A 13500-nucleotide genomic window follows, 5' to 3' on the forward strand; every position below is an offset into this window, starting at 1 on the left:
AAGGCAGGCTCCAGGCTCAGAGCCCTGAAAGCGAGCTCTCTTTCCCAGAGACGCAAAACACTCCTGCGCGTCTCCTGGGAGAAGGTCTGTGTTCCCAGCAAGGAGGCCCCACCTGGGCCTCTAGAGCTCCGGACAACCAAGCTCCTCCCAGGAGACTGAGGGGCGAGGAACTCGCTGATATTGCTGTTTCCTGCCTTCTTCGAGGACCTGCTCCCCTCCCCCACCAGAGCAGAACAACGCCTGCCCCTGGGGCCACCTCTTGCTTCCAGGATGACAGTAGGGTGGGTCTCCAAACAAGGGGCGGCGGCTCTAAGCGGCTTCCCCAGGGCCCCCCACCTTTCCTGCTCTGAGTCTGAGTCGGGGAGGGGGTACCCCCGGCCCGGAAGAGAGCAACTCAGACAGGCTTGCAGTTCCAGAAAGAGCCACCAGGTGACGACTCCTCACATTATCATTCCGATGTCCGTGTTTTCCTTTGTGTTTAAGAACGAACAACCGAGTGAATGAATTTTAGCAAACTACGTGCGTGTGATGTGTGCGCGCGCGCATGCGTGCAAGAGAAAGAGAGAGAGAGAGATAGAGAGAGAGAAAGAGAGAGAGAGACTGGTTGATTAACGAAGGACCAAAGAAAACCATTTTAAAAGGTTCTCAGCAGTTCAGTGGGAGTGGTGAAGGTCCAAATCAGTGCCCCTTTCTATCGACCTTGGATGAGGTTTGCAAGGGCATAACCGAGTGGAACCTCCAGGACCTACAAGCAAAAGGATCACATTTCCTGGCGAAGGTGAGAACCTGTAGCCTTGGGACTGAGTGGTGTCCCGGCGAAGGGTCAACGCTTGGAGCATGGGAATCCAAACTGTCTTCCTGCCTCCTGCTCTAGGGGTGCCGGTCTGCCCTCCTGGTGCCTCCCTCCCCCAAAAGACGAGCTTTGAAAACAGATGGCAGGAAACATGAGAAAGGTCCTTCTTTGGGAGTATTTGCAACGTCCAGGAGAAATGAAAGGGACACATACCCACGTTCACCATCAACCAGTGGTTACTTTTGCAAGTGGCCAGTTTAACCAGTTGCCCCAACAAGCATGGCTCGCAGACCTCTTCTGCATCTCCCAAAGAAAACTTTTCTCTAAGTTACTCAGTGGCTGCTGGGGCTGCACCTGTGACATGATCGTCCTACCCTTGTGGGTTCTTTGAACGTAGTGAGGGGCAGGGGGGCTCTTCCCAGATGCCGGTGAGCAGTTGGAGCTGGGAGGCTAGTTGCCGGACAGCTTGGGCCGCCCCAGGTTTGTCGGCACTTCCAGTCCCGTGTGCAGAGTGACCTGAAAAAGAAGGCGGGCTGAGTGAGGGTGGGGGAGGCCACCATGAGAACCCCTCACAGAGCACAGTGGGTGGCCACAGGCAGCATCCTGAGGGCTTCTCTCTCTCATGGGCTACACTGTTTGCTGTGTGGCTCAATTTCACTCCTGCAGTATCTACCAGTTTGCCCCGAGGAGCTGGTCTGTGCCCGGACGGCCCACTTTGTCCTGGCAGCCAGGAACCCAGACAAGGCCGAGGCTCTGTTGCAGCAGGCGTATGGCCCTCGTGGTTATGTATTTGTTTCTGCTTTCTTTCCATGGCCCCTGTGCCTTTCCGGCACCTGTTCTATTAACCAGGTGGAAGGACAGCCCACGTTTCAGGCTGCCTCAAAGCCTTCCCGTGAGCGAGCGGAGGTACAAATCAATCCACCAGTGACGGACACAGCCCTGTCAGTACTCAGAGCCAGTGGGCACCACAAAGCAGGACCCCTGGGGGAGTAGGGCGCTGCCAGAGGCCAAGGGTGCTGCCTCCACATTACTCTCCCCCTGACATACACCCACCCGGGCTCGCATTCTGTCTCTATCCTTTTGCGGCCTCCTGAGTCCTCCCTGGGGATGGCCCAGCCCTGAGATCTAAAAGGACATCTTTCTTGCCTACTTCATATGGGAGCCAGAGGGAGCAGAAGGAAACTCACAGCCCCTCGGATGAGTCTCTTCCAGCCCACTTGTGTGTTTTTCCTCTCAGGGGAGAGCCTCGCCCAGAAGGCCCAGCACACACCTGACCACCGGCTTAGAGCCTCTGCTTATTTCAAGTGAGTAAGTGAGACTTGATCATGCCGGAGAGACCATCTCCAGGGAAGGTGGGCTGAGGGGAGGTGGCTCTCTGCCCAGGCACATGACAGTCAGCTGCCTTACAGCCCACGTCATCCAAGTGCCCTCTGGAAGCCCCCGAGCCCCGAGGGGAGCCACCAGATGGGCTCCTGCCTTGAGGATACACAGTACCTGCACATTACGGTTGAGGCTGAGGGCCGGCATGAAGACCCCCTCCACGTGGCTGAAGGCAGTGGGGCCCTGCTGCTGCCCGTTGATGAAGAAGGTCAGAGTGTGCTTATTCAGGTCCAGGAGCACGCCGACAGTGGCCCCCTTGCACACGCCACCTTCTGTCCTGGGAAGAGAAGCCCCAGGAAGCCCCATCACCAACCACACCCAGCTTGGGATGGAGGTGATGGCTCCGAGTCACTTAAAGAATGCTCGGAATATCCTCCCCGACACACAGCCCCCCACTGGCCATGCAGGGAGCTCTTCTTCTGGGCTATGAGACTTTTCCTGAAGCGCACTCACCAGTTAAGGATCACACAGGAAGGCCTTACCCCTCATGTTTGCTTCCTTACCCTGGGGGAACCAGCTTATTCTGTCCTGTTTACCCTCACAGTCCCTGAGACTTGAACCCCCAGGGAGTTTTCGGGTTTTGATGAGCAGGTCCCACTTGGAAACCTGGAGTGGGGAGGGAAGGCTCCTTTATCCGCCAAGGAAAGGAACGAACTTGGTGCCCTGGACAGCTTTAACCCGTGAGAAGTTGAGAGCCACAAAGAGACAGACAGCCAGGCCTCCAGGAGATTTCAGAAGGTCCATGGGGCTTCAGCTCATCTCAGAAACGGCCCAGACACTCGTGACCAAGTCCCCTGTTGGAGTCGCCATCCTGTGGGCACCAGCGGTGGAGCCTGAGGCTAAGTTGTGACGCTCCGATAAGCATCCCTGATCCCACATTTGGCCGCGGTGGGAGTTCACATCCGCTCTGCGAGAAGCATTGGTGAGCCGCACTGTGCTGCGGGGGCCCTGGCCGACCTGCCTCCTCTCCGTGTTAGAAGCAGGTCCACCAGACGCCCTTCCCTCAGCTGAGGGCTGAGGTCTCTACCCCCAGCTCAGAGGCTCCACGCTGACAAAAAAACCCACTTTTACCCTCTTCCTGATGGGGCACAAGCTCACCAGCTGCAGGCAGGGCAGAGAGCAAGGTCATGAGGAAGGTCGCGGGAAAAACCTGGGGCGCTGACTGGAAAAGGGCTTCCCAAGAGGGCAGGTTCCCCCAGGGTGTGCTGAGCCCAGGGTGGAGAAAAGGAACTGGACCCGGCCCCTGGTGCTATTCAGACACTGACCACCGGGTGGCGGTAGAGACCGCTCCGAGGCGCGCACGCGGGCTTCCCACCCAAGTGGGGCCTCTGCCCTGGGTCGGTGCAGGGCTCCCCTATCGCAGCCCCCTACCCAGGGTCCCACCTGCTCCCCAACCCCACACAGAAGCGGAGGCGGGACTCTGAGCTAAGTCCTGACAATGCCTCGAGGTAGTGCTGTGACTTGGGGACACTTGTTTAGCCCAAGCCCTTCCTAGAATCTGTAAAAAGACTTTTGTATACTGGTGAGAACTGAATGAGATACTGTAAGCCTCAGGTGCCATGTATACAAATGGCTAACAGACACATGAAAAAATGTTCATTGTCACTAGCCATGAGATTCAAACCAAAACCACAGGGAGGTACCACCTTATGCCAGTTAGAATGGCCAAAATTAACAAGGCAAGAAGCAACATGTGTTGGAGGGGATGTGGAGAAAGGGGAACCCTCTTACACTGTTGGCGGAAATGCAAGTTGATGCAGCCGCTTTGGAGAACAGTGTGGAGATTCCTCAGGAAATTAAAAATAGAACTTCCCTATGACCCTGCAATTACACTCCTGGGTATTTACCCCAAAGATACAGATGTAGTGAAAAGAAGGGCCATCTGTTCCCCAGTGTTCATAGCAGCAATGGCCACAGATGCCAAACTGTGGAAAGAGAAAAGATGCCCTTCAACAGATGAATGGATAAGGAAGATGTGGTCCATATACACTATGGAGTATGATGCCTCCATCAGAAAGGATGAATACCCAACTTTTGTAGCAACATGGACGGGACTGGAAGAGATTATGCTGAGTGAAATAAGTCAAGCAGAGAGAGTCAACTATCATATAGTTTCACTTATTTGTGGAGCATAAGGAATAACATGGAGGACATTAGGAGAAGGGAAGGAGAAGTGAGTTGGGGGAAATCGGAGAGGAAGACGAACCATGAGAGACTGTGGACTCTGAGAAACAAACTGAGGGTTTTGGAGGGGCGGTGGGTGGGAGGTTGGGTGAGCCTGGTGGTGGGTATTAAGGAGGGCACGTATTGCATGGAGCATCGAGTGTGGTGCATAAACAATCTTGGAACACTGAAAAAATAAAATCAAATAAAAAGTGCTTCCTGTTATTCCTCCTGTGGGCAGTGTATCTGGGCCCTGTTTGGTTTAAGCAGGTAGAGATAGAGCTGGGGGTTCTGGACCGAGCCCCTCTGTGGTTTGTGAATAGGCAGCTGGCTAATGGCATCTGCTCCCGTTGCAGAGACCTGGTCACAGCCTTGAGGGCGCCGGCTGCGCGGGGACTTGGGCCCCAGCTAACAGTGCATAAAGGGAAGGGGAGCAGAATTGGGAAGGGAAGGACAGCCTAGCGGCCTGGCAAAACCTGGTTGTGGGGTTTGCTGAGTGTCCCATAAAGCCACGTGCCCTGGGGCTGCTCTAGTCTCTGCGGCGGGCTCTGCAGGCAAACACTCACTTCCACAGGGACACTGGACAGCCAAGTAGCTGCAACACCTCTCCCCTCCAACCTCCCGCCGATGCCTGGCCTCAGGGATGGCTGCAGGGACGCGCTGCTGGCAGGGCCCTCGCCCCTGCATGCCCCACCACGGCGCACCTGTTGGTGTGGGAGTTGCAGTGCATGAACCAGCTGCGGTTGTTGTCCACGTACATAGCCCAGGCCTTGTCGTCCTTGCCCAGCATCATGTCCTTGACCACGCTGGCCCGGGCCACCCCGAACGCGGGGTCCGGGTGGTTGTCGTACCGGTCCACGTGCAGCTCCCAGTAGTGCACGCCCTTGGAGAAAGCTGCCGTACCCAGCACCACCCGGTCGTCATAGCTGCTACACGTGGCCGTCTGGTTGTCATTGGATAAAATGATGTCCCGGTGCCCAGAGTTGGGGTCAAAGGTGAACCAGGCCACTGGAGAGGAGGGAAGCAGAGTCAGGGATGGAAATCTCTAGCGGTCTCTACCCTGGGCTCAAAGCCTCATTTGCATCTCTCAGAAAGTTGGCATCCTGTGTTGAATGTTCTTCCCTGTAGGAGTAACACCCGGGCACACATGTACACACACAAACACACACACACTCTCTCTGTCTCTCTCTCTCAGATCTGTGTTCATCCAGCGTCTCAATCCCATGAGCCCAACCTTGCCAAGGAATGCAGACATTAGGGTGTCAGAGCCCAGACCTAAATGCATCTTGTGCAGTCCGGGTCTTGGACACTGTTCCCTTATGCTCCACACGGTTGTAAGTTAAAGACGGTGGGTGTGGCATATGACATCCAGAGAGGTGAAGCGATGTAACCAAAGTCACCAAGCTCCATCCTCATGTTCCACAGCCCATCGAGTGGCCTCCTCCGTTCTCCAAGCCCTCAAACCGGGGGAAATGAGGCACTTGCTCTAAGATTACGACCACAGTGCATGGGGCAAGAACAACTGCTCTCCAGGCTAGGGGGCCCCCGAGGCCAGAGAGCTGGTGACCTCTTCATGATTTCTAAAATGAGCCTGCGGGCTGCACCACTTTCAGAAAAGCAACTCCCGTTGTGCCCTTGACGAGAGCATCTGCTGCTGCCCTCCCTCCCCTCTGTCCTTGGGAGACTAACCAGGCATGTCACATTTCCCTCAGGGCACCCAGAGGATATGCTGGGATACATGATGACAATAAACAGGACTGGCACCATGCCAGGATGCTGCAGCCAAAGCTGGGGCATGTCTGGGTGAGTGGGGAAGACGCTTTTTGGCATGTTCTTTATTTAAGTCATCACTCCCTGCTAAGGACTCAGATGACCAAAATCCCGCAAATGCTCATGCGCTCCCGTTGCCAGAGACCTGAAAGGTTGTGGCGAGGTGTGTAAAGCCTCAGATCTGGGCTCTCGCACTAGGTATTCAAGGGATCATCATGCCCAGGGACCAGTGGCCTTTTCTCCAGGACCGCTTACCCATTCTCAGCCCCTGGATCACCCTGAGCTTCTCAGTTTCTGGTTCCCCTTCCCAGTCCAGCAAGTGGGGTGAAGAACCGGCTCTTTTTTGGTGGCTTGTCGGGGAGGGGACGTGCAGGCAAGGGGCCACAGTGAGCAGGGCAGGGATGGAGCCAGAGGAGACACACACACTTCCACTGCCACATTCCCTCCATCCCTCCACTCCTCTGTCCTACGCAGCTGAGTGTTCCCACCTGTACTCCTTCTGAAGCTTGTCCCTAGTGCCTGAATCTGGTCTTGCTCCGAGCCCTGAGTGCTTACCATCAGACGTCTGCAGGACGACAGTTTTACTGTAAGGCCCGACGCCAGAGGAGTTGAATGCCTTGACCCTGGCGTTGTAGGTGCTGTTGAAATGCAGACCGTCGATGGTGCACAGGGTCTCTTTGCCAACATACACTTCCTAAAAGACAGCCAAGAGTACTCACGAGATGCCTTGGTTAGTTGGAACATTTCTCTTAGCAACATATTGACATTCAAAGAGCTAGTGGCCCCACAGAGCTCTTGAATCAGAGGAATTTGGATGAGGGCTGCAGGGTCGCAGACTGTGTCCAAGTCGGGCACAGAGTCCCACCCCTGGAAGACCAGCCCCTCTGCCTGTGTGGAGGGGAGGTGTGAGGGGGTCCTAGGGAGGCAGGGAGGGACAGCGGGTCTGCAGCCAGCCGGCATGCTGCCTGAGGATGTCCTGGCCCTGTTGAGGCTAGTCAGTCAGACAGGTCTCCCCAAGGGGGTGGAGGTACAGAAACCCCACTTCCTCCTTGGTTGGAGCAAGAGAAGATTTTTGGGTTTTTCTGGGAATTTAAGCTAGGAAACATGTGCTAGGCATCTAACTAGACTAAATCACCAATATTTTTAGAAGAAGGGTCAGTACATTCAATGGGAAGAAGCGGACAGCAGAAGCGTGTGACCAAGCACAGGTGGGTTCAAGTTGATTTGGACTGAAAGGGGCATTCCAGGCCCCCTCCCTGTCTTGTGCTGCCCCTCCCCCCAGAACTGTGCTGCTCACAGCCTCCTGAGAGGGTGACACATTTCTGAACGGGACCCCAAAGAGCCTTCAGTAGGGATTTACTTTGCTCCCCATTCACTTCAAACTCACCTTTGTCCACCTAACTTCCCCCAATGCACAGCCTGGCCCTCCTCCTGTGCCACTGTTTCTACTTTGTCTGAACAAGTTTCCTATCTGATTGTTTAGGGGGTTGGCGCTCCCTTTGTTATTCCAAGTTATTAATAATAATCGCTGTGTGCAATGCTCTGTATCAGGCATTTTAATCCTCACACAATCCTTGAAAGGTGTTATTGGTTTTTTTTATATTTTATGTATGAGGAGACACGGAGAAGGTAGGAAACCTGCCCAGCATCAGAGTGAACCACTGTGGAAGCCAGGGTTCAAGTCCAGGCCTGTCTGCATTCAAAGCCAACACTCTCCCTCCTATAATGTGTGACTCCTCATCAATTCTAGCCCCTGTATCTAGCTTTCGTTATTGGTCATGTCTCACAGCAGAGAGGCCATCTGTATTTGTGGCTGCTTCTTTGCACAGCCTAGAACAGTCTTCTCTTCCCATTTCAGAAACAGGGGCTCTTTTCCCTATTTCTGGTCCAGGAGCTCTTTCCGGTCTTTGCTCCTTTGCACAGTCAGACCTCTGAGGTTCTGAGCCCAGTGAATGATCTGCTGCCATTCCTTGGTGACCCGACCTCTGTTCCTCTCTTCCCTAAAATGCCCAGAGCCACAGGGGACCCAACAATTCCCAAGGGAATGCTGTAGTTCTTTCCCCAAGTCTTATGTTCTTGTAGGCGACCTTTCAAACAAACAAAATGAAACAAATGCTTAAATTCCTTTGAGAGAAACTCCAAAAGGAGTATTGGTCTTCGGCAAGACTTGTTAAATGGCACAGCTCCCCAGGACAGCACAACTTTCGTGGTGGCACTAGTTTGCTCTAGTGTGTCTTAGTGTCCTCAGGAAGGAAAAGGAGCAACTCTCAGAAGACCCAGAGTTTATGCTCCCTGGTCTCCTGCCCACAAAGCACCTTGGCAGTGACCTGAGCTTCGCTGTATGAAATCTCAAGGTAGAGCTCTCTTAGGGGGTCTGGGCTGGGGTCTCTACCAGATGGGGGAGTAGAAGACCATCTGTGGCCACGAAGAGCCTTTATTAACCCCATGATATTTCATCACAGGGAACATGAGCATAGAAGGTCATCCCAACCCAACCACCATATACCAAGTGTCTGTCTGCACACGCAGAGCACTTTGCCAGGTAGAACAATCCACGAGGCAGACAGGGCAGGGAGCGACAGGGCATTGAGGGAGTGGGGACCTGTGCGAGTGAGGGTATCTGGGAGGACATGGAATAACAGGTAGGACTACACTGGTGGGGTGAACTGGGAAGTTAATCTGTGCAGGTGACAGCTTCTCTGAGCTCCTCCTTGGCCTCAGACCTGTGTCAGTCTTCACAGGAAAGCTGTCCTAAATTTTTTGTGGCTGCCACCTCTGCCTGCGGGGGCTTCCCAGACCTAGCCCTTGTTGGAATGGCCCCAGCTCCCAAGGGTCCAGACCTACCAGCCCTCTGCTTTTGGGCCAGTGCCCTCTGGGGGCAGCACTGGAGCTGAGGGCAGCCCCACAGGCTAGTCCAGAGGCCTTGGAGTTAGGAACCCTCCAAACAAGCAGCAGGGCCTCACCCGGAACTGGCCCCCGTCGCCGTCGTCCAGCTCCAGGATGTAGCCGTCCACGGGGCTGTGGGTGAAGGGTGGCATCCTCCAGGCCAGCGTGACGCTGTTGTTGTGGGTACAGCACTTCTCTAGCTGCAGCAGGGGGCTGGGCGGCACTGTGACAGGAACCGCTGGTTCAGTGCCCAGATCCCTCGCAGGGCACTGGACATTTGTGTCGACTCTCCTCCCCCAAGGCAGCAGCCCCCAGGCCTCAAAAGGAATGGTGGCCACCCTGCGGTCCCTCCCAACCTCTTGTAGGCACACCTCAGCCCCGGGAGTCTCTGTTTCAAGGCGGGTGGGGGCGAGGGCAAGCACAGGTGACTGGTGACTGTGCATTCCCAGTGTGTCCTGGAGTCGGGTTGGGCGATGGGAAAGGCATGGTGTCCGCGCCTCTGTGTCTGGAGCCCTAAGGACCCCCTCCCCACGTGCCCACTGAGAACCCCTGGTTTTGATTCTCAGATCCATGAGGGACCCACGAGGGATTCCCACAGAGTCAGGTTCTACATGTCCCCGTGTGCCTCCTGGCCACGAGAAGGCCTGTGTGGACCCTCTCTGTGGTCAACGGGCGGCTTATACTGCAGCTTGGGAAGGTGCCCTTGCGGTGGGGGGGGCATGCAGAATTTGAAGACACATTTAAACATCTGGCCCAGAGACACATTTAAACGTTAAAGGCCCAGGGATCCAGATGCGGGAGGGAGAGGCAACCTGGAGTAGCCAACAGCCAACCCTTGGAATTAGGGATGTGAATCAAATGTATCCTAAGTTCTACCATGGTAAGATTGGGAGAAAGTGTTTATATTCTAGCTTTGTTCAGGCTCAAGAGATTTTAGAGATAAATCCAGTCCACACTGACAGCTGCCAAAGGGAAAATCACAACACCGGATTTCTAAACACCAGCGATTTCGGTTTGGCTCCTGGGATTTGGGCCATCTTACAAGTGGCACTGGTAGTTTAGCTGGGTGCAGCCCTGTCTTGTTTACAGACTTGGTCTCAGGGCTGGCTGAGAGGAGCTGACTCCCCAGGCCTCAGTTTACAAGCATGTAGAGGTCCCCTCTCCGTCCTAGGCTCTGCTGTTGCCTCTCCCACTTCCTCTGTGAACCCACCACCCAATCCCAGAGCAGCATCCGAGCCTTGGGAGCAGTTCCAAGTCTCCTCCTTTCACACCCCCTTTCCAGGGCCACCCCTTCTTCTGCTGCACCTCCCTACACTCTGCCAGGCTCCCCGTTCCTCCGAACCACATCCCATTCGCAGGCGGCATTTCCAAACTTTGCCTTAGGTGCAAACGAGTGTGGGAGTGGGCACGCAGATGTGCAAGACACTTGTATCGTCCTTCATGTAAAAATGGCCACATATTTTGCAGGTAAGGATTTCCTGACCTCATAGATTCTGTGGGGGCGGCACCCTGTCCTTTGATATTTTGGTTTTAAAAAAACAAACAGCTTTATGGCCTCTCTGGAATGTACCTTTGATGTCCCCGGAGAGAGAGCCTTTTGAATAGGACTCTGGCTTTGGTTCTGGCCATTACTTGCTAATCTTGCGACATGGTGCAAATCACGCAATATTTGACCCTTAGCCTGTGTCTCCCATGGCTCTCCTCCACCTCCTAACACCCTCCGTCTTACTCATTCTGCTCTCACCTCTGACCTTCTTGCTCTTCTTGGAACCCAGAAAACAGATTCCTGCCTCAGGACCTTTGCAGTTGCCATCCCTCTGCCACCTGGAATATTCTTCTCCTGTACTGCGTCTCTCTCCATTGGACATTGTATGATATATTTGGGTACTGTCTATTTCCTTTTCTAGAATATCAGCTCAATCTTACGAAGGAGTTTGTTGACTTGTTCAAAGCTGTGTCCTGCACCTAGAATAGCGACTGACACATGGCACACTCACTAAGTGTCTGAATAAATAACGAATCCTCTTTTACAAATGGGAAAACTGAGGCTCAGACTGGGGTGCTCCCCACCCTAGGCCACCCAGCTAGTGGGTGGCTGAGCTGGGACTTGAACCTGGGCCTGTGACTTTGGCATCCCCTCCCCTCCCCCTCTGCTCCCTCTGCCTGTCACCAGTCTTCCAGTGACACTGAGCTGCCCCTCAGAGTGGATGCCTCTTCTGAAAGAAGCGCGGCCTGAACTGGGCCAACCACGGCTCACCCCTACATTTCATCTGGATGAAGTCCAGCTGGTGGATGGCCTGCAGCAGCGGCTCGCTGTCCAAGGTCAAGTCGAACTCCGCAGACACTTTTGGCTCCAGGGCGCCTTTGACCCACTGCTCCTGAGACACCTGGACACGCTTGATCAGAGCATCTGAGATCTTAAAGGGGAGCACAGAGTTTAGGGTTTTGATTTGCAAAGGAAAAATCATGCAGTAAGTGGTGGGAAAGGAGGAGGGGCTTGGTGTCTGTGGCTTGGGGACAGGGAAGGAGCTGCGCTGGCCATGGGCTCTCAGGCCACAGTGGAGAAGATAGGATCCCTGCCAGCATGACACTGGGCAAATAAAAATGCACTGTTACCGTCTGAATCGTATTCTGAAAAAGCGATCATCTACATGTGAAGAAGAACTTGCTGTTGAAAGATATCAGGCCAAGCCATTTTGGGAAGCCAATGATACTTTTTTAAATATGCAAAAGCCTTCTTCACTGTACTGCTTTTGTTAGATCTAGTACTTTGCAAAGTGAAACATAAAAGTGGTTTGTTCCGGGGTCTGAAGGAAGTGCTTCCTATAGCCCCAGAATTTCGAAGCTCATAATGTTCTCTCCAAACTGCTCTGTTTCAAACTCCCCATCAAGCCCCCAGCTCTGCTCTCCTCTGCTGGAAAGTCCTGCTCATTCTGACACTTGCACGTGCCCCTGAGGAGCCATGATCCTGTGTGCCCTTTTTGGGGACTAGCCAAGGGGATTCATCATTTTCCCTGCAGACAGAGGACTGAGCCACCATCTGAATCACTGTCATGTTCTTGAGAGATGCTCGTGGCCCTGAGTCAGCCTGGCTGTTGGGGGGATGCCCCAGCAAGGCTGCATGGGCTCTATGGGCAGTGGACATCCGTCTACATCTGCCCATTGAGATAATGGGCCATGAGGATTCTGCTAACTCACTTTCTCCATTACAGTCTTTCCAGCTTGTCTGGCAAAGACTGTCCTCTCCCATTTGTGGGGAAAATGTTGAGCAGGGGTCTCTGGAAGCCAAAGCATAAACTCATGACATTCTCGCCCTAGAAATGATGACATCTGACTCCCTTTTTTAACAACGACCCAGAACCATGGTCACGGCTACTGAGAGTCAGAGCCAAGATGAGAACCTGGGTCTTCGGGAATCTCTGAGCAGAGGAGTATCTGCTCAGTTCACTGGAAGGGATTCTCCCCAAACTTCAGCTAGTTTGGGGAGCGGTGGTGGACTTGGAGATGGGAAGCCAAGCCTGTCTCTGTTCTCTGAGCCCAGCCTCACCTGCAGGAAGCCAGAGGGGTCGTTCTCCTTGATCACCTCCAGGCAGTACTCCATCAGCCCCGTCGACTGGCGCAGCTTCAACGTGCAGTGGTTGATCTGGTCCCAGACCATCTGCGATGAAAAGAACCCCCAGTAATCATTTCTTCAGAGGAGGAAGAGCCAGGCTGTAGAGGGGGTTGGAGAAGTCGCACGGAGAAAACCCTGGGAGAGGTGACTACCTTGTGTCCTCTCCTCTGGGTGCTGGCTCCTGAGCTCCATGGGCCCTCTCTCCTGGGGGATAAATGGACTTACTTCCCAACAAGCTGACCCAATGCCCAACAGAATGAACTCTGTTCCTGAGCTCTGGATAGCCGAGAAAGTACACAGTCTGAAATTGCCTGTGGAACCAGTGACCAACTTCTTTCTTTCTTCTCTCCTGTTGGTGGTCATGGATAATTCGATCGGTTCAGCTGCTTCACTTGAAAACATGGATCATCCCCAACACTCCTTCCTTCTTTCCTTGAAGTATTATTTCCTAATTCATTTGGGAAATATCTACAAAATAGGTTGAACCCCCCCCCCAAAGACAATGAAGCAGTCCTCCAACGATGCAGTGTTCGTGAACCTGCTCACACCAGGAGCCCAGTGTCCTGTGAGGGGGACACTGGTCATATTATTACTGCTCGTTACTGAGGGTGTGAGATATTAGAGAGGGCCTGAAGAAGATGGCAGAGCTGATGACCTGAGCAAAGCATGGCCTCGCCACCATCACTCGTCCCTTCTGCTGTACAAGGTGAGAAGCAGATTCCCTTAGACAAACAATAAGACCTCAGAGAAGATGGGAGAGGGTACTTCTGACCTGAGCAGGAGTCAGGGCACCCGAATTCAGCTTTGCAGGAACAGCATGGCTTTGGGGAAAGTCACGTGAGTGTGATCAGGTGCGGGGTCAGCTTGCTCATCCCCTCTTCACCTCATTCATTCA

The 13500-nt window shown here is 53.9% G+C and overlaps 1 protein-coding gene across 2 annotated transcripts in view; it reads right to left on the reverse strand.

Moving 5' to 3' along the window:
* Positions 1–1243: 1243 nt before the first annotated feature.
* Positions 1244–13500, reverse strand: part of TRIM67 (tripartite motif containing 67) — a 37810-nt gene continuing 25553 nt past the window's right edge. For both annotated transcript variants that reach the window (XM_044236545.1, XM_044236544.1), the window contains 7 exons: positions 12540–12650; positions 11250–11409; positions 9070–9215; positions 6662–6800; positions 5041–5344; positions 2288–2450; positions 1244–1309 (listed from right to left, as the gene is read on the reverse strand). In XM_044236545.1, coding sequence (XP_044092480.1) covers positions 1244–1309; positions 2288–2450; positions 5041–5344; positions 6662–6800; positions 9070–9215; positions 11250–11409; positions 12540–12650 — 1089 coding nt within the window. The remainder of the gene's footprint in view (positions 1310–2287; positions 2451–5040; positions 5345–6661; positions 6801–9069; positions 9216–11249; positions 11410–12539; positions 12651–13500) is intronic.

Source organism: Neovison vison, chromosome 2, assembly GCF_020171115.1.
Source record: "Neovison vison isolate M4711 chromosome 2, ASM_NN_V1, whole genome shotgun sequence".
NCBI classification, from domain to species: domain Eukaryota; kingdom Metazoa; phylum Chordata; class Mammalia; order Carnivora; family Mustelidae; genus Neogale; species Neogale vison.